This window comes from Ischnura elegans, chromosome 8 (assembly GCF_921293095.1).
Source record: "Ischnura elegans chromosome 8, ioIscEleg1.1, whole genome shotgun sequence".
NCBI classification, from domain to species: Eukaryota; Metazoa; Arthropoda; class Insecta; order Odonata; family Coenagrionidae; genus Ischnura; species Ischnura elegans.
The window spans coordinates 28,296,891-28,318,661 of record NC_060253.1 but is presented as its reverse complement, the minus strand read 5'-3'; the positions used below and the strand labels follow the sequence as shown (position 1 = coordinate 28,318,661).

The 21,771-nt window shown below is 38.8% G+C and overlaps 1 protein-coding gene across 1 annotated transcript in view; it reads left to right on the top strand.

The window, feature by feature from the left end:
• The window catches only part of LOC124163847 (proline-, glutamic acid- and leucine-rich protein 1-like), a 429,998-nt gene extending 408,928 nt beyond the window's left edge, over positions 1–21,070 (top strand). The window contains exon 2 of the mRNA XM_046540951.1: positions 20,651–21,070. Coding sequence (XP_046396907.1) covers positions 20,660–21,070 — 411 coding nt within the window. The 5' untranslated portion in view covers positions 20,651–20,659. The remainder of the gene's footprint in view (positions 1–20,650) is intronic.
• Positions 21,071–21,771: the final 701 nt, after the last annotated feature.

The following is a 21,771-nucleotide window of genomic DNA, read 5'->3' as shown; positions in this document are numbered from 1 at the left end:
TAACAAACAGTAATGAGAAAACGACTCGAAGGACGCGTCGGATACAACCAGAGGTAGCTCTAAGAGCTTTATGAGAATGATATACATCTACGTACTACCTTTAGTCGCAATCCGTGAAACCGTATGGAAACGCATAGCGGACAAATGAACAGACATACTCTCATATATCTATAAATGTCGATTCTCTATTTCACCAATTCTCGGGCACGGAATCGGAATAGAGAATTGATCGCCTAAAGTGGAGTCTGATTCCATCGATTCCAGGAAAAATATTTTTTGAACATTGACTTTAAACTTGGGACAAAAAGGCCACCATACACCTGAGCCATTTTACACTGTACCTACATTATTAAGTTAACAATTTACGTCTGAAACAGATTAAGTGTTTATTGTTTTAATAAATCTGAGGATATAATGTATTACTATAATTCTTTTGGGCCACTTACTTGTCTTTGTTATTTTAGTACATTCATTTCTTATATTTCAATGACAGCAATGCTGCATACAACTCAATATTCCACTTGTTAGTACGAATAAGAAGCGATGGAATTGGAATTAATAATCGGGAATCGATTGGAAAGAACCGTAAATTGAATTAGAATCGAAAGAAATTGGAATCGACTGATCCCTAATTTAATCTATAGACATCTTGCCAGACGAGTTATAAATTAGCATGATGACCGGATTTTATTAAATATGAAGGTAGGGCCAAGACTTTTTTGTTACTTTTTTTGTTCGAGATATGGAAAATTGAATTGGCGCTCGTCTCGGCTCTGAACAACGCTGGTCATTCATGTTTTCTCCGCGGGGAGCCGCTGTTGGCGCGACTCTAACGTTTCCTTTTCCAACGTCTCTCAGCGCCATTCATATCTCATGTATTAGCTTTCCCGCGCTTCCTTATATCTCTCCCACGCAACCCGCTGTTCTTTTTTTTTAATTCTATCACACCCCATGCCCTTGTCCCGCCAACGCTTCCAGCCATCTATCGTATTTCCACTCAAGCTGTCTCCTTTGAATCTGTCTCATCGTTATCTCTTTTTATTCGGAAATGGTGTATCGAGTTCGTATACAACCATATTTCTTTCTTATTCCGTTAGAGCATGCGTGGGCATGTGGAGAGGGTTACTAGGACAACGGCCGATTGGCAGGTAGGGAAGACAGATACCTAGAGCATCTTTATTAGTACACGCTTTTTCTTAACTTGCTTCATCTTTTTCGTCGATGGAATTTCGTAATAATGTTTTTAGCTAATCATTTACCAGTTAATCATCTTAATAATTTTTCTATTCTTTATTTCTCATCTCTAATCATTTTTTATTTTTCATACATTTATGTGCGATAGTGAGAATTGTTACGGTGATTCACGCCTTTATGCAGTCACACATTAAAATGTTCATGTGAATGTATCGTGTAACCATGGTGAGATATGTAACGTGGCTGTTACACCTTACTTATATTCACCCTCAATCTGCTCGCACTATTTATCCTTTTTAGAAACTTCCTCACCCATTATGTTCGGCAATTTTTATTATATTTGATTTTATCTCATTCATTTGAGTAATTGATAACACACAATATGTATCGCGTGTAATAGGATGAAATAAGGCGCCCCAGAAGTACGCTCTTTTGGTGGAATTGCCATCAGATGCATATGGCAACACGGAAAAACTTAAATACTAAACATCCAGTCAAATATATGGTCAGAAAAGTTTTTATTATTGCAAAAATATAAAAATCAGTGCACAATAGCCACAAAATAGAAATCACTATAAAAAAACATTTCATGGATACTTGCAATAATAATGGGCGTCGTCAAGGAAACATTTGTCTATGTCTTTAATTTTAAATTCCTCGTCCATTTTCGTTTCTCTCCAAATCACCTCCTATGTTCCACTCCACACATCGAACGCCTCCAGAATATTTTTTTGATAATCCTCATCCTTCGCGTTTACGCATTGTACTTGTCGTCAAATTACTAACAAGCTGCAAGTTGAGTGCGTATTACTTTGTTTTAATCCCATTCTACGGCTATACAACGTGATTTTCCGTTGATTAACTTCGTATGTGCAGTTTGGGACGTTTAAATATTCTGCGAGAGTCGTGTTTTCCTTTATCCATTTATGCATTTCTTTCAGAATCCTCTTTCTCTTATCCGAGATTAATCCGTCACACTATAAATCTAAAAGCTAGAAATTAAGCTAGCAGGTCGTCAAAGAATCACTTTCCTTTGCCTTTTATTTTTAAATGTCGGCGTCGGTGGCGGAGGGTAAATTCTTCGCCTGATAAATCAAAGGTTGCGGGTTCGAGTCCCGTCTTGTTAAGCTACCCTTATTCAGGGCATGGATTTTTGTGCCTGTTGTAAAATTGTTAATTGTTAACAATGTTATCTAAAACCCAAATGTAAGGGTCGAATAGTGCTGTTTTTGGAGGTGTGGAAATAAATAAAGTTAATTACTTCCTGTTTTATAGTAATTTTTGCTTGTTTTCCGTTCTTTAGGCTTACATTCTATTGAAATTTACACACTTAAGAACTTTGAATGGTAAAGTATGTGGAATTAAGTTCAAGAAAAATAGTTTGAATAAAGAAATACCTGGAAGACCATCCCTTAAGGTGCCTTTACACTGTGTAACATGTTATATAAACATGTTATGTGTAACAAGTTACTTGTAACATTTTTTTATAACAAGAGTCCAGCGGAGCCAAAAATACACAAATAACATGTTACAGATTCAGTCCCAGCCCACCCGTCAACTGGCTATCCCTACCATGCGCCTCACCTATTTTCTGTAACATATTACACATATTCTTACTTCGTGCAAGAACACAAAAAATTGTTATGCAACACGAATTTTGGTTTTGTAACAGAATGGTACATGTAACTTGTTACACGTATTTAGAACTTTTCGTAAAACATGTTATATGTAACTTGTTTACATAACATGTTACGCAGTGTAAACGCACCTTTACGGAGAGCTACTTTATCAGAGACTATTCTAGCAGACCCAAGTTGATGGTGGAAAAACAGGACACGGTTTTTATGCGGCTTAGCATTCAACTCCGCACTCCTGTAAGTTATCGGATTTAGTAAAAAGTAACATGCGCATGTTTATGAGGCATTAAACGGAGTCGAACAACGAGAATTCAAAACTTCGTGATCACTGGTCAACATTCCTAAGATAGGCTCGATGCAGTTCTCCACTCAATAGGATAGTTTCCTTCATCAAAGAAAACGAAAGGCATTGATTGCGATTCGTTACCCACCTTTGGTGTATTCTTAATATACAAATTATTTTGTTTTAGAAATCCCAGTTTATACGAATGGCAATGGTCAATTTTATCCTCATTTAAAAAAGGCCAGATTGGCGCCCATGCGATGCCACTCCACGTGACGTCACAGGGACCTAGTTTCTCTACGAGTAGATAGGATTTTTACATCGTCTGAGATTACCAATGCATGCATGAGCCACAGAGCTCAGGGAAACACGACCACCACCTATCACCTATGAAAACTGCCTATGGTCGGAAAGTTTCCTTCTTCTGATAGGGTATTAATTATCCTTATTTAAGCCAAGCGCTACCTGCTAGCAGGATACTCTGCTACCTGTAAGCTGCCTGCATCGTAGTGGCGCACATTTTCTCGCCCCAAGGTCACCTCCCACGGCGGCAGCAGGAACCAGAATGACGTCGCACGGGCTTTTCCCAGAATTCATACTTAGCCGTCGCGTTTTCTCAAGCTTGAAAATTTTCACTTTTTGTTTAATCGCGAAAAATAGATATCGCCACTTAAAAATCTAAGAGCGTGAAATGCGTACTCCAGGAAGAATAATCTTTCGATTTAGGCAATAAAAAAATAAAAGGAACCCACTCTCTTCTCCTGTCAGCTAATCTTTCTACACCTCTTTTTCACCTCCTTCTCACCTATTCCATTTGTTTTCTTAGATGTCTATATTTTAGTTAACTATTGTCTTCATCAAGCCGTCGTGCCTTGTGATATGGTCGATATTGTTGTTTCGCACCAAGTTATGGCCTTCATTGGGCTTTCCTTAACCCCGAATCTTCTTAATAACCTAATTAGCTAAGTTTCAACCAATCTTATCACTAAACCACTTTTATACGCAAAAAAATGAACTTATTTTTAATTCAAAGACCAAATGAGATAGAAATTCAAAGAGTCAGTTGAATCTCATCCAGCCCATAAATTGAAATTTTTAGTCTTACGTTAGTTGCAGTGGAAGATCGAATTAACAAGTACTCATTGTCTCCGACAAATTGCTGTCACTGAGCCCTCTTATATATTGGGCACTCTTTATATCCTAATCTGAAGGTTGACGCCCATTCTTGCACATTCTTTTTTAATTAGTGCTTTTATTTCGTACCAGCATTATTTCATAGAGGAATAAGAGTGCCTTTGCCTTAACTTGGATGTTTGTGTATAATTTTGCTAATGAAATTAATTATTGCTCACTTGGTTGACCCATTTAATGAGCATCCGATCAACTTATATTCTCTTAAGAATCCCTGCTAGTTTAGCCCAGTTTGCTGAAGCACACGTTTTATCAAAGTTTACTTTCTTAAGTAAGCACGTGTTGGTTATATTTGAGTTCAATTTAACCTGATTTTTTTCACCCAGTTTACTCCGTTTCATGATAAATTCAAAATCTAGTAATTAAATTAGCTCGTCGTCAAGAAAATACTTTCCTCAGTCTATAATTTTAAATTCAATTATTTCCTGTGTATAGTAAATAGATTTCACTTGTTTTCCGACGTTGTATGTTCAAATTCTATTATATTCTATATTATTACTCCCTTTAAAGCTTTGAATAGTAAAATTTATTGGGTTTACCTTCTTTCTACTCTTCTTACGTTGATTCATTTGATGATCCTCATATATACGTATATTATCTTCAGAATCCCTGCTAGTTTAATCCAGTTTGCTACAGCACACGATTTATCAAAGTTTACTTTGTTAAGTAAGTTCGTCTTGGTTACACTTGAGTTCATTTCACCCGATTTTTATTCACTGATGCCGCTGCATTCTTTCTCTGTAACCTCCTTCTCGTGAATAGGAAGTGGTGCGATGGAATCAAGTGCTGATACTACCTCCGTGTAGAATAGGCGATGACAGCGGAAGACTATCAAACAGTGGTGCTGCCTATTGGTTTACTACATTGGTTGGTTTATCTGTGTCAGTGGAGCGTAATCTTTTGATTCCTGTTTATCGCCAGATATCGCAACAGTCACCTCTTCTCCTCAGTGACTTTTTCTCATGAAGTATTTCCTCAGTGTTGCTAACCTGCAGTGCTTGGTGGTGGGAACCTTTCTCAGTGAAAGTTTATAGGCTCCGCAAGTGTCGAAATTTCGATTATTAATCGACTAATTAATCGATAACTGTGTTCGATCCTTTTCTGGTTTTGTATCTGTGTGTGTGTGTTGGTTCCCGATTCCTATCTAAAAAAAGTTTGGAATTTTGCCTAGTTGGTGAAGAAATTGGAACTAGTGACGTACGTATTTCGTTTGATTGTTTGACGCAGCGATTATTTAGCCTTTTAATTACCTCTGGTCTATTATGGGAGACTTTCAATATCATAAAAACATGTATTGATTATGTGAGTATCAAATGATGCCCAGAGTATCTTTAAAATATGTATTAGATTTGTTCGATTACGTTTTACTTTTAATAATGCAAAAAACCTGAATTGATGCACTGGAAATTTAGACTTTGTATCACAAAATTATTTCAGTGACCGATTTAATTTTAATTTTTTCTTTTCACCATTTTCTTAATTTTAATGTAACATGTTAGCAATGTAATTACATTTTAGGTGTATATACTTTGAGAATGGCACAGAATTAAAAAAGATATCTGTAAAATGCAATGATGTTCAGAGTATCAAACGTTTCCTACCACTTTTGACTTCGAGATGGCGACCTCTGTGCTTGTAATCAAAAGCAATCTGTGATGCAAGATGTAATATTATTTTATATTATTTAGGATACCTATATGATTTTTTTAGGATAATTAATGTCCATATTTAAGCCGTTTTTATCATTCATACTAACTTCTGACTGTGAATTCGATAAAAAATATAGCTTCCGAAACGGTTTACTTGGCCTACTGATGGAATGTGATTTGTGCTCATGAAATTGAGGACCTGTCTATTTAGCTTCATGGTTTGTTTTTATGCCCGGATGACGTAGAGACGTTGACCATTTATCGTATCATACTGCGTAAATCGGGATAAACCTTGATTAGTTAATTAATTGATTTGCTGTCTGTGATAGAAAGATTTCAAACTCTTTCGATTCCTTGTTTCTTCCAATATAAGGCGCGTCTGAATTGTTGCAGCTAATACTCTGGGATTGATAACCTACATCACTTAATTGCATTCTGCTTACTGTGAGATACGCTGTTATCTGAAAGTTGTTGATTTTTATCGGTATTCATTGCTATGCCGTCGATAATCTGTTCATCTGGACCAGTCAATCAGAGAATTTTATCCATTGCTTTATCTCTACTTCCAAGCCACTTTAAAAAATTACAAAATTGAATATTCAATGATTATTTGCATGGTTTCTGCCATACGGTTAATTTCAAAATTTGCGAAATGCATTGTTTCTTACCACTATAACATGCGTATTCTTTAACTGTCAGTATCTGCCTTTCGCTGAATAGTTAGACCCACATTGTTATTCGTAATTAATTGCCGACCTATGTGTTTTTTTCTTATTTAAAGTACCTAATACCTTGTTTGACTTCTCTACAGTGTCATGCATATAAATTTAGTTATTCTATCTGCTGATTTTGGTCGAAAAATATAGTTTTATTTTTCAAAAGGACTTTTATAGTACGACAGGTAAATCTGTGTATAAAATGCGGTGATGCCGGTGGTATAAAACGTTTCAACCTTCTATCAACTACTTTGAGGCCTAAATTCGCATTTTTTTTTGTATCTTCTGAAGAAATATATTCAGTCAAAACTGCGTTTATGATAATATGTTGACTTTTAGTCAGGATTAATTAAACCTCTGATAATGACATTCCCTCCTCTTGCCGGCCTCGGTTGCCGCGGGGTAACGTCCTCGCCTGGGTAGTCGCGGGTTCGCGTCCCGCCTGCGTAGGTTTCCCCGGTCCAGGGCATGGTTGTTCGTGTACGTTTACTTGTTACATTTGTAGAATACCCCGGTATAAAATGGCTAATAAGAGCTGTATCCGGTGGTTTGAAGATAAAATGAATATAAAAGATCCCATAAGATTCCTTGATTCGGCGTCGGGACGGGGCAGAAAGATTTAATCCTTGATCTAAATAAAATAGATATAGTCCAGGAAATGAAGCTCATAAAAGGACAAAATCTTGCAATTTTTTCAAACAGAATCGATTTGCACAAAAATTTGGGATTAGACTAATTATACCCCCTACCTAAAAATCTATATTATGCCGAGGTGCGCTTTTAATTTTTGAGGAGTGAAAACTACCCGTAAAAGCTAAAACTTATAAAATTATATTTTAAAGCTAAATACGGGTAAAATTTAGTTTAAATTATTTGTATAATTATTTTTTTATGTTTGGAAAATAATTTTAGAATATTTCAACCCTTATTGGGGGTTACTGTATTAAAACAATTATTTACCATAAAAATATAAATTATTTATCACATTGTATCTTCTCATTCACTTTCTTACTCCTTTTATTATATATTCACTTTTTTCTCTGATGATTTTAATCACAGCACAGAAAAGATATAACAATAGGATAAACAGAACAAACTTCGTCATCGTAACATAAACAAATAAATGTACATTTATGTAGACATTACATGTAACACTATCAAATGGAGACTGTATAGCTTCCAGTCTTTCCACCACATGCATGCACATAGGTCACTGTGAGCGAGAGAACACATACTCACACATGTGTATGAATATATACATCTTATGTGTATGTGTGTTTATTTTGTAGCAAATTTGAGTTTATCGTTAACTTCGAACGGATAAGCCACAAAGTATATACTGGTTATGAGGAATGTTATGCTCTGAATTGTGGATTTCGAATTTTTCGAAAATAGATTTGATTGGTATTTCAAACATAGCTCCTTTATTTTTTATGATAGAAAGTTTATTTAAATAGTATTTTGTAGGGTTTTATAAGGACTACAAGTTCATGTTAATTAAATGTTTTTCGAGGGCTTAATTTTGAAATGGGAGGGATTTAAGGGTTTAAATAAGGTGGAGTTTCCTTGTAAATAGAGGTTTTAATTATCAATATCTCACCAAATATTTATTGTACAGAAAATTTAAACACACCAAAATATTTGAAAATAAAGAAGCTAAAATTTATTACTGTAGCATTTTTTTCATATCTCCAGTTTTTTTTGGAGTTATTTTGAAAAAAAGAGCATTTTTAACGAAATTGTAGAAAATGGCTGTTCACTTTTACCTCCAATTTTTTCAAAATTTAGAATTGTAAATTAAACAAACTTCTAGGATCAATAAACAATACTTAAATAAAGAGAAATTCTGGAGGGCATTGATCAATTTGGACTAGTGTGGTAATAAGGAGTTGTTTTCACTGATATTTTCGCAGAAAAAAGTATGATCTTTTTTTAATCACATGATAATTTTTTTTTCTCATTTTAAGAAAGTTTTTTTCAAAATATTTTAAAACAGATTGCATAAGTTTTCCTCGAAAAATACATTTTTCCCGCTTTTTGGGATTGAGTCTTTCAAATTTAGCGTATAACAAACAAAAGATAACCATCAACAAGTTGTAGCTCGGTTCGAACTGGTCATAAAGGAAATATAAAATAAGGTATTTATTTAATATTTTGCAAGCTACAGTTTTGTAACTGACAATTTCCTAATAAAATTAATACTTTTCAAGTTATTGGCCTATAACCGATTAAAATCGTTGATTTTTTCGTCAAAAAACAGTTACTTTCAATCGCGAATAACTCGAAAAATATTAATTTGACGCAAAAAATGGTAGGATCATTTTATTCTTAGAAGTTATTTCTCTATCGATTTCTGTGGTTAAAATATAATTAAAATTTTCCACCCCCGAAATGGGGTGGAAACCACCCCCAGGGTAAAAGCGCCCGTCGGCATGATATAGGTTTTGATTCTTGGTATATTCCTTACTTATTGTGAAAATTTCAAGAAAATCGATTCAGTTTGAAAAAATTACAAGCCAAAATACTTCATTTCCTGGACTAATAGGAAAGCTGCGCGATTCGTAAAATAAAACTACTTCGAGCTAGCATAGGGCGTTACGCAGCTTTTACAATAATTTTGGCTGGGAGATAGAAAATTTTTTAATCCTACTTATACTACTGCTATTTGAATTAAGAGACCCGGGCTTTGATGAGTAGTCATCACCATAATCAGGCGTAAAATATTTCATTTTTTTAAATTTATATAAAACCAAAAAAACAAATAAAAGAAAACATTTGACTCCTGACGAAGATGATAACTCAACAGGTCGCTTGATGAGTCCGTGACTTTTTGAATTTCCCACTTACAGTCTAGCCGGCGAGAGTTGCCCGATGGTACTTTGAAAGGAGGGGCGGAGAACCCTGCGCCAACATGGTTTGCAATCAATCGCTGTCCCCCAAATGCACCTCACACCCTTGCCTAGTCATACAACGTTGTCACATGCATATGAAGCCTGAACCACCAAAACAAGCCCTTTCTGCGAATCGTCAAGACAAAGGATTCCTCCATTGGATCCTTTACCCTCGTCGTCCCTTCTGGCTGCTTACTTCACGGAACCCTTTTGTTTACATGTGATGTGGGCGTTTCCCTTTCTTACCTGGCAACCTTGCCCCCAACCCCTTCTAACTGTCAACGGGCAACTCTCGGCGGCCGGACTGTAGTTAATATAAAAACTACAATACTCCCGTTTGTTACCATCTATTGGTTAACAGTTATGGAATTTTGAGCTAGTTCCGTCGCGACGTGTCGTTTAGTTTGCGTTTGACAGTCATTGAATGCAGACTACCTTGTGAATTTTTACAATAACGGAAAAAAGTGAATTTCGAGTGCTAACTAAACATTATTTTTTGCGCGAAAAAACTGTCACTGAAGCCAAGGAAAGACTTTGTAAACACTAGGGAAACTCTGCAGCATCAGTTTAAAGAAGGTTCACTGGATTCCGTCGTGGCCGTACAAGCTCAAGTGGCGTCGAACGTTTAGGACGCCCGAATGAGGTCGTCATGTTAGAAATCGTGGATACAATCCATGGAATGACACTGGAAGTTCAAAGAATGAGTTTTGTGAGATGACTGATGCTGTAGGCAAATCAAATGAGCGGGTACATCACATTTTACATGAATATTTGGACATGAAAAAGCTATTCGAGCGATGGGTGCAACAATTGCTCACACCTGAGCATGAGCACAATTGTATGACCACTTCAGGGGAGTGTTTAGCGATGTTAAGTTCCAGTCCGAGGGAGTTTCGTAACCTTGGATGAAAAATGGATACATTGCAACACACCGGAAACCAAAGAGCAATCAAGGCCATTGGTTTTTCATTTTTTATTTCTACCTCTTAAAATTTGTTAGGGGGTGCAGAACGGATATCCTAAAAATTTCAGCTCAATTGTTTAACATTTAAAGGTCGCTCAAAGAGTATAAATGCAATAACATTACATTTTCCCAATTTTTTAAAATAACGTCATATTCAGGTGTAAAGTACAATTTTATGGCCCTTGACTGAACGTGCGCCAAGGAAGGCTAGGTGGTAGGCTCTACCAACGTCATGGCCAAAGTGTTTTGGGATACATGCGGTGTCATTCTCATGGAATACCTTGAAAATGGTAAAAAAAAATCACTGGAGAATATTATTCGGAGCTTTTGGGCAGATTTGATATCAATTTGAAGAAAAATGACTTAAAAATTAAATAAGTTAAAAAGAAAAAAATTCTGTTTCATCTGTTTCATCAAGACAATAAAAATTTTTTTGGCCGAAAAAATATATAATATCCTAAAAGTCACGGACTTATCTACCAACCCTCGTATAAGTAGGAGTGAAATAAGTCAGAAACCTTATATTGGTATACCACGCAGTTAAGAATGACTTTGCAGAAGAAAGTCGGAGTCTACGCGATAGACTTACATTGCTACAGCAATCAATAATGAATATCTTTCAGAACAACACAAAGAACCTTACCGTGTACCCTCACTATATTTCTAGATTCGACGGAAATGATGAAATGACAGAGATATTTTGCCTAACGAAAAGGTATAGGAATTCGTATTTCACCCTAACTATAATGGACTCTAATAAATGCTAGGAGGAACTTAGTGCGCGTTTTTTTATTGCGGCTGGTGTACTAACTACCCCGTCACACGCCTATGGACGCAGCCAGCGGGGTAGTATTGGGACTACTTGGGACTAAATCAAGCTGAAGTTGCTGAAGATGATTCAGACAAGGACCGCCAAATGCTTCAATAATTGCCATTCAAATTGAGTCCGGGGATTGGTTTTCGTATCTGATGGACCCAGGCGCCCTTCTCAGTGAAAGGAACATGCCTTAACTGCCGCTCATCTCTGAGGCGGAAGTCTCAATTTTTACGGCGCCAAGTATTCATGATAAAGGCGACTGCTATCGTCGCATTTCTATTTACAGTACACGGCATTTCTTTTAATCCGATCATTTATCGAAGGAGGTAAAGCGGTATCTCTGCCTGTGTAAGTATATCTTTGTCAAGAATAAGTATTTCATCCTTTTAACATTAAGGATTGTAAAACCAGAGTTTTTCAGATAGAAGAGTGCCATTTTCCGTTCATTTAGCATTATTTATACTAGAAATAGTTTCACTCAAGCTCTTATACCCTTAAGCATTGATAGTATTGTGGAAAAGAGGGCCAAAAATCATTCAGAAGGTAACGTTACTTGCCTTCATTGTTGCTTTATTAGCATTTCTGTTGAATGAGGGGTGACAATAATTGGAATAATTACGATTGAGATGCAGAGTTCATTTACGGCGCTATCCGTGGAATATAAGATTAGCGTCCTACTTCCTAACAGTGTAGTAGATACTTTTTGACTGAAGAGGTAAATTCAAACAAAGCATTTTTTCGTCGTCCAAATACGCGATAGGATTAGCAGGTGTCCCTTTAGCCGAGCGTGCCTCCCGACGCCGTGGAATAGAGGAGAATTAGGTGACGTCATTTGAACATTGGAAGAGTTCCCTTGAATTCAACTTCACAAACCTTAACATAAATGACAGCACCAAACGGATTTCAATCTCGAAAGACCCTACAGAAGACCAGAGAAAGCTTCATTTTGATAAATAATTATATGCATTTACCTGATTTTGTGCCCATCGTCCAATCTAATGTGGTTTGTACAAAGGAGCATCAAAGTATCATTCGCTTCGTCTCCAAGTTTATCATCCTAAAAATTATTAAACAGATAATTTTCTAAGATTTTAGCGACTCTGAGACCATGCTGTCCACCCTAACTGTTCTTGTAGATTAAAAATCATTACTAAACTTTGAACCATTTTATAGCTACATACTTAGCCCCATAACTAGTCATATATCCTGGCTTATGTTCCTTCAATATTGTTGAAGCTGAGGGTCTTTAAATTTTAATGCTCCAATAATAGATGATAGCTTTTTTTTCGGTAAAGTGATATTTAATAAGTATGGGTTTCTTAGCTTTTCAACTAGTGAGGGCTTTAGAAGTTTATAAAGAAGCTAAGGATACCAATAATCAGGTTCTACAAGTATAATATTTGGAGTGGTACAAAGCCAGAACATATTAGTCCAAGTTCCATTACCTGTCAAAAGATATTTACATTTGGGAGTGTGGTGGCCCAGTGGGTAGAGCGTTGGGCTGCTGATTAGAGGGTCCCGAGTTCAAATCCCTTGTAAAACCTTCCGATACCTCAACCAAAATCATTGAAGTGTGAGGTGGACCAGGGCAGGGAACTGGTATCCTTTCCGTAAATTTTTGTTAGTCACACTTATGTGGTTCAGTTTAGGTGAGCTCTACCCTCACCTAAAGATTCTGTCCTCTGGGTTGAATCTTGGAGTTATCGAACATAAAAGTTGCAATTTATTTAAGTCAAGGCATACGAAAATTCTTGAGAAAAAATCTTATCGAAAAAATGAAAAATACCACCGGTGAGCATTGAAAGTATTTGGGTTGAAGTGTCGGCCAGGAGACTGCATATGGGTGTCATCAGGCCACCCCGTTGAATTCTTTGATGCATTGTAGTCGGTTTTCAAAAAATGACCATAGCGCAGCGATGAGTTAGAGCGATCAATTCATTCCTCTAGGCGTAAGTACCACATAATATATTCAGTCGTAAGGAATGGGATTGAAAAGTGATGAATTTGATGGACAAAGTCATTACGATTATATGCTTATCTAAGCAGCTTTAAATATAGAGCTAAATTCTCGGCCGAATTCGGATCGCTCTGCCCGTAAGCGACGCGAGTGGAAGATTTGGCAAACCTATTTAAATGCAAGGTGAGCGACAGGAAATAACAGGAATTTTAATTTTAAAAATATATTCATTACATGTGGCCATTGAAATAGTCCCTATTAGATATTATGCACTTGTGCCAGTGCTTCTCCCTATCCTCGTAAGAGTTCTCAAACTCGATCTTTGGGATAGCCATAGAGTTAGCTTTTTCAGCGATTTCTTTTAATTTCATCTATGCTTTTAAATGACGTCTCTCTTTATTTTTCGAAATAAAGAGAGCAGTCAGTCAGAGCCGTGCCTGGAGAATATCGAGGCTGGAGAATCTTTACAGTATTGTATTTTTTTGACCTAAAATTCACGAGGAAGCAATCAAGTGTTAGCCAAAAACCGCCGATATCGTATAATCATAGCGGCTGCTACGGAAAAAGTAAAATATTAATGCAGCTGAAAATTTTATTATATTTTCAGAGCATGCATGGAAAAACTAGCACTGACTCTCCAAACAGGCTAGAAATATAATATTTATTTCCCGTTATTTTCTGAACACACCTAGCACCTACGTGAAATGCTTTACAGCAGACAATTTCAAATATGAATCCTGCTAAATGATCGTCCACCATTGACGATGGTCTAACACAGGGGTCTCCAAAATACGGTCCGTGGGTCGGATCCGGCCCACGAACTCGTTTCAAGTAGCGCGCGATTCTCGTTCGTGTAACTCTGTGAGACGCCACTAGGAGCAATGCAGCGCTGTACTACACGTCAAAGTCGCCTTCAACTGTTCGTAAAGAAGAAATACGCCACCGGATACTTCAGAAGACGTTGGTATCGAATACTTCAGTCATCGGCAAATTTGCTATCCGGACTACGGGGCGATTCGTAACTTGGAATGTGGCCCTCGTGGCCTAGTAAATTGGAGACCCCTGGTCTAATATAACGAGCTTAAAAAGTTTAACTTAACCTAACTTAAAGGTTATTTGTTCTCAAAAGTGACAGAGTGCGACAAATACCGTGACGCGCGGATTCGGCTCAATATAGGGGGGGGGGGACCTTGAATCCCTCCTCGGAGACAACCCGACTAATCTGAATGGTATAATTTTGTTTCTCAGGGAAACGGGTCTGTTTAATCAAATTCAAATTTTTATAAATAATGTCTAATTGTTTCTAATCTATATAAATAAATTATGGAGTGACGATCCTTCTAGTTTACGACTTGAATCTAACGACTGAGTAGTGGTGCAGAATGACCTAGCCGTCGGCGCACCCTAACGATCAATACTACTACTACTGTGACTACGTAGATTCCCGCGGTGTTCAGGTTCCAATTTCTCCATGTTTCCGGTGCAACCACCAACAAACCGACGCGGTTGCACCGGAAACATCGAGAAATTGGAACTACTACTACTGTTCTCAAAAGGCAGGCTGGAGATTCCTCTTTTGGAATACTCGTAGTAGTTAGTGGCCTAAGGTTTTGAAGTACTTTGGGTTCTACTCCTCAAGATTTGTCTCCCTTCTCTCAATAATAGCGGGCGTTGATCTCGATATGCCAACTGTGCGGACCTCGGCGTCTGGTGGTCCTTTTTCGCGCTGTGCTGAGCGTGGGCTACAAAAAAAATAACGGAGCACAAAGGCCTGACTGATAGTGCGACCCCTTCTTCCTCGACAAGCGGCCGACGCGGAGATGCCGCGCGGACACAGGACCTCTTTCATTCGCGGTCACGCTGCAATATCTTCGGAGAGCGATAGGATAGTCGGCGGCAGACCAAAAGGGAGGATAAATATTATTTCGATGCCTCCGAACGGAGTGGGGTCTGTGCGGTAGAGTAAGCATCAAAAGTGCCCGGGTCTTGGTGCAAGTAATTGGGGAATCGAAAGAGGATTCTCCTCATTCACCATTACACATTCACTCTTCAATGAAAGTTTCAATTTCACCACCTCAGCAAATAATGTTTTACCATTCAACGTCCAATGTTCTCATTTGGGAACAGATTGGTAAAAATTCATGAAAATTATATTTCGTAACTGTGATTACCTTTATAGCTTTTGTTATGTGTTCATGTTGAAAGAAAATCCAGTACTATTCCACAAACTTTTATTCTAACTGTCAACTAGTTTCGACGTTTACACCGTCATTATCAAGAGTCTTGAAAATGACGAAACTAGTTGACAGTTAAAATAAAAGTTTGTGGAATAGTACTGGTTTTTTTCACCATGAACATTTCATCGTTCCGCCAAGTAACGCTCAAACCAGTTTATTTTGTTATGTGTATAAAGTATGGAATTATTTTTTAAAAGTGAATCACATGACTTGCGTATATATTGGTTACTTTCATCACCTCAGTAGTGAGTATGCGGTTTATTTGACATTATTCCAAACACTCGCTCTCCAGTTACAAATGCTCACTTATTCATTGTTGAACTTAGTTTTTTGGTCAAGTGTATATTTATTTTTCAAGCAACAGCAAAATTTTGTGGCGTGTTCCCATTTGGGAACATGTTTGAAAACGCATTTAAAAATTTTTGTTCTGTTTTCTTTCACAATATCTTTTTATTAGCTGTAAAATAAACAGGATGAGCCAAAAAAAATAATAAATATCATTAGGTAATTTAGTTCGGTCTTTAGAGGGTTAAATGAAAATGTTCACATTGGAATGGTCAGACGAAATTGATGGTCGAATAGATTATTGTCTTCAGCAAAACGAGAATCGAGAGTGGAAACTATTTCAAGGGTGTAAAAATATTATTGAGGCAAACATTCCCATAAATAAAAGTAAGTATTTGGGGCTAAGATGTTGATGACAAAATAATATATATGGGATCCGGTGCAGAAAAACTTATTCCGTGAACTAAATAAAATATAAAGGAAAGCTGCACGTTTAGCAAAAAGAACTCCTACGTTCGTACAGAAACTGTTACGCAGATATTAAACGAATTAGGCTGGGAGCCATTAGGTTCGGCGTGTGCGCGATAGGCTTATATAACTTGAGCAATTGAGAGCATATGTCTTTAAGTTAGACAGGGAGAACATATTTTAGTAAAACCCCACTATATTAGTAGGTCCGAAAAGCGATAAATTTAGAGAGATATTTTACCAAAAGGATAGGTATGTTAATTCGTTTTCCCCCGAACAATAAAGGAATTCGATAAACGCTAGGTTGGACTTCGTTTGAGCATTTCCTTTTTATATGTAAACGGCTGGTATCTCGAAAGTTGATGGCGTCACGAGCTCATGCCGAGCGGGTCAACTCTTCTCGTAGTAATTAAAGCCGGAAAGCCTTCTCATGGTGCTAATTCCGAGAGATTACTACTCCTTGTACTACGCACGCCGGAGACACCTTCCTCAACATCATTCATTCATTCATTTCGCACGAGCATTTTTTTTCATTCAAGAAACGACCGACTTTTAAAGTCCCCGAAAAAAATTGACTGACGTATTTTTTCCCAGTGTATGCGACTGTTTTTTCCCCCTCCACTCGTAATTTTTGTGTGTATGCAACGCCGGCGTGTACGGTAATTACTTTGTTTTTATTTTTATTTTTTGCATAGAGTGGTCCGGAGTGCGCAGCTTGTTTATCGATTTTTTGGGCGAGGAGGGGGGGAGGCGGGGTATGGAAAGAGGATGGCGGAAGTAGTGCGCACGATTCCCGCTGGAGTCACTGGCGTCACGAGTCTATGGTGGGCACGTTTGCACGGCGCACAGTGGTACGGACCCCAAGCGAAATCGACCCAATTTTTTAAGAATTTGACATGCAAGCGATTCTAGGCTATATTGAAATAAATACTTGCAAATTACCACGGTTATACAATATAGTACATGTGGTTTCAATGTTACTACATCATCTCAAGTTACAAATGGTGTGTAGTGCATTCAATTTATAATATTTTTAACTAGAATGAAGGGAAGTCAGGGGAGAGAGGAGGGTACTTCCTACACTCTAGTTAAAATTGAATGCACTACACACCATTTGTATCTTGAAGATAACATAGGTAAATAATAAGATAAGTTAACATTGTAACCCAGGTCGTACTAAATTTTATTATCGTGAAAAATTGCAAGAATTTATTTCAGTGTAGAAAAATTCCATTTCAACAAGATTCGCCGGGAAAGCACCAAATTCTTCATCATTAGAAAACTTCCACTTCATCACGCTTGAATGTTGGGATTTTAGTAGATATTCGGAAAATTCGATTAAGGCTTATTGCATGCAGTCAACTTTTTGCGGAGAGATATCGTGGAACCGAATCAGTATGTAAAAGTACAGATTGTTGTGTAAGAATTGAAACACGCATAGTTCGCTGTTGTGATAAAATTTGTGGGCAACAGGATATCTTCGTTGATCATTATTTATAAGGCTGTGAGAGAAAGAGGCGTCTGGGAATTAATTAATCTGCACAGGCCGGTCTGACAACGGGCGTATACTAGATTTACTGCCAGGGAGAGAGGCTTTGTCATCTATGCTTTTCTCTGTAAATTTGCCTCTCCAGTTAACACACCAGCGTCATCCAAGATGATGAATTGTTTCTCCCTCTTTTTAAATAATTACGAAGCGTAATGGAAGAAACTGTAGACATGTATTTGATTTGAAAGAAGGCTTTTACTAGAATTGGACCTGGGCCTAAAAGTGAGCTGGGGATAAGTAGCTAGATACCCTCCTCTATACATTCCCACACCGTTCATTACAAGTCAGAAGAATTAAGGCGTACAATATGTTGACCTTCGGTCTCCATTTGCAAGTTTGTTTAGCAGGGCAAGGGCGTACCCAGGATTATAACTAGGGGGGGCAAGCCATGGTCTAGAAGGGGGGTAAGCCATGGTCTAGGGGGGGGGGGGAAACCAAGTTGTGACATTAGTTTATGACATTATTTCCTTGAAAAAAATTGTTTCATTTTAGTTATATATCTTATACTACCACATGTAATATTTCGTGGGTTTAAAAAAAATTTGTTGAATGCATTCGTTTCGATTCAGTACTGATTTTGCTTAAAGAATTTTGCGATATTTGCCTTTAGAGGGGGGCAGCTGCCCCCTCCCCTCTGCCCCTCGCTGGGTACGCCTATGTGGTTAGGAGCCATTCTCACACGTGCCTTCGACGATGCTTTTACCGGACTTGCACTCCGGACCTCCCGATCACTATCCAAGCACTCTATTTACTTGATTACCTCATACTCCCGCCCTCTGGTATAAGTTATCCGATCGTCGATGTTCAATATGTTGACCATAGCCTTATTGTTGAATATGCATCTATGTTGGTGGACTGTTCCCTAAATTACTTTCAGCATAGGAGCATAGGCCTTCTCGATCAGTAGCCAAGCACTCAACACACAAGGCCACCCCGTTATCCCAACGATTATTATAGTCCTACCGATTGTGAATGTTCATATGTTGACCATCGTCACATTTTCAAAATTGTGTCATTACTGAGGAACCGTTCAAACATTTGAGCAAAAGACTTTTTGATCAGTAGCCAAAACGTACAGCTTAGATGGATTCAAAATTCATAATAACCAAAGGTTTACAAAGTTTAAGGATTTTTTTATCATTTTTTGCTGTATTCCGGTACAAGCAACTAGTCGGGGCCTTTCGCACGAGGTGCCGAAATGCAAGAATTATACTGCAGAACAGGATGAGAAAACCTTTAACTTTTTTTTGGAATTTCAGTTATTTAAATCTCCACTCATGTTGCTTACTGTTTGACCGACATTTCATTTTAAGACAGTTGAACCGTACATCTATGCTAGTGGAATAGTCTCATATTTATTTGTTTCTTTTCATATCTTACTGTTACCAGTTGAATTTTATTGGTTCACGAGAAAGAATATTGCCAAGGTCGACACTTACTAAAGAATGACATAGTATCTTTGCACTATTACGAAGATTTGGCACTTTCAAAAAATGTATTATGCGGTCAGTTGCTTCATTTTTTCTGAAAAAATTCTCTAACTGTCAACTTATTCTGTGTTTTTCGCCCAATAACCTGTACTACTGGCACTTCGTTAGGTTATACATCATTGTCAGTAGCAAACCATACGTGCCATGACAGGACGGTGTTTTTTTCCTCCCTGAGAAGAAAATAGTGCGTGAGCGAGGTGTTCCTTATCCTTAGGCACGTTACAGTTACCTCCGCCCTTCGACGTACTCTAGTGCTCGCTAGCCACGAGAAGACATCCGGCTGAAAGAGGTGGAGATTTTTAATAAGAGTGGACGCCGAGATTTGTATTTTTTTATCTTTAATGCCCCGAAAACGGCACTATTTGGCCTTTACATCTGGGGCTATAATAAATAACGATTGGCGGTCACAAACATCCATGCCTTGGATGGGGCTGCCTACCCAGGCGGTACTAGGTCTTCAATTTTGCAAGCGAGTACAGTACCCCGCCGCAATCGAGAACGGTAACTTTTTCCTTCCACCATCCCGCCGCTACGATTGGTCTCTTAAGTCCAGAGGTGGAACTAAAAAGGGTTGAGAAAAACGTGGAGGTTTTCGGGGTTACTACCACGTAGATTTATCTCTGCAGACGACAGTTTGGCCTGCATTGCAGCAGGCTCCCTCCTGAACCAGCCAATGAGAAGACACCGTCTTCCGACGGGGTGTATAAGCGACGGGCGATACCACGGATATCCACTTCATTGACCTGAAGAAGCCTACTGCAATGACGGCGAAACTGTCGTCTGCAGAGATGAATCTACGAGGTAGTAGCCCAGGAAACCTCCACGCTGAATCCTCACCACACCGCGGAAGCCTACACAAGGATTTCAGGGTTGAGAAAAATTACCTTTGTCCAGAGTATCTGGCAACCTGACAAACTCGCGACCAATTGGAGCGCTTGGCTCAAAGTTTCTTTGGTTTATCAGGTATGCGTTTTCAAGCTAAAATGCATTATTAATTTTGGTTCTTACCGGAAGCAGCTATCCAGGGCTAAAATATCGAGAGACAATTTTTCTCCACCCTGTACAGTTCCACCTCTGGACAGGATAAACTCGCCGCCAATTAGAGCGCTTGGATTTCTGTCGTTTTAAAATGGTTGCGTTTTCTGCGGCTTAAAAAATAGCAGCAATTTCTATTCCTAATGGCGTCAGCTATTATGGATTTAAATTTTGTGACACGATTTTTCTCCACCTTGTTCATTATATTTCTCAACCATTGACTTTTTGTTGAAAGTGTGCCTATTACTGGTGAACCGTTTTAACACTTGTCTCTCCTCTCTTTGCAGAATATCAAGATGCTGGGCAACGCGCGTCGTCTCCAGGACTTCCCCCCTTCGCCCCCCTTGCAGCAGTCGTCTCAGGACCCCCTGATGACCCCACCTCTGACCCCCGGCCCCCGACCCCCCTCCACGCCCACCTCCACCACCTCCTCCTCTTCGTCCGGCTCGTCCACGCTCACCTGTTCCTCGACTTCGTCGCTTCGGATGCGTCAGAGGCGTCTGGAGGCGGCTGGGCTGGACTCTGGCGGCGAGGAGGAGGCGGGGGAGGAGGAGGGCGAGGAGGAGGAAGAGGAGGAGGAGGAAGATGAGGCCGACCACGCCCCCTTGCACCCTGACGAGGACGATCCGGAGAAGCTGCTCAACCACTGGCTGGGACAGCTCGACGACCTCGCACTGGTGAGTTGGTTGATCTACGAAAAGTCGTAGAAATTTCCTTCCTTGTTGGGTTTCTTTTTCTTTTCTGTAGTTACAGTAAATCATGGTTTCGCTGGTAATGGGCCCCGGCCTTCCCATAGCGGCGCGGGTATTCCCTGTCCTTCCCTTCCACACCTATTCCTTCCTTGGACGTGTCGTCAGGCTCTCGTCGCGGCATTGCCTCCTACCCTTTTTTCCTTCCTCAGTCCTTCCCCGCTTGAGATGGCGCGGGCGTAAAAGGCTCTGACTTGGTTCCGGGTCCTCAAGAGTGAACCCAGTGGCGACTTACCCATAAGGACTCTCGGACGCCGCCCCTTCAAATATTTGAAAAAAAAAAAATAAATACCCATTCAATTATGATTATACATCTAATTAACCAAAGTGTTATTTTCAATCGCTTGCATCGAAAATGTAGGAAAAACAAGCAAAAATTGTGCGAGAAGTTCGCATTTGTAGCCGCGGGGCGCTGGCCTGAACGTCCCATTCCATCGCCATGCAGTTATATGAAGAGTGGTAGTAGTGGGGGCTGCTGTTGCTATGACGCGTCTAAGCACGTGCCTTATGGATGTCTTGGGACGCCGTTCAAGCATGCGCGGAGCGAAGTATCTAGTGAGATGACATCGCCGCTACGCCTACTTGGTGCTGCAGAGTCGCAGAATACCATGTTTTGGTTTAAATTTTATTATTGTAAATATTTAAATTATATTATTTTA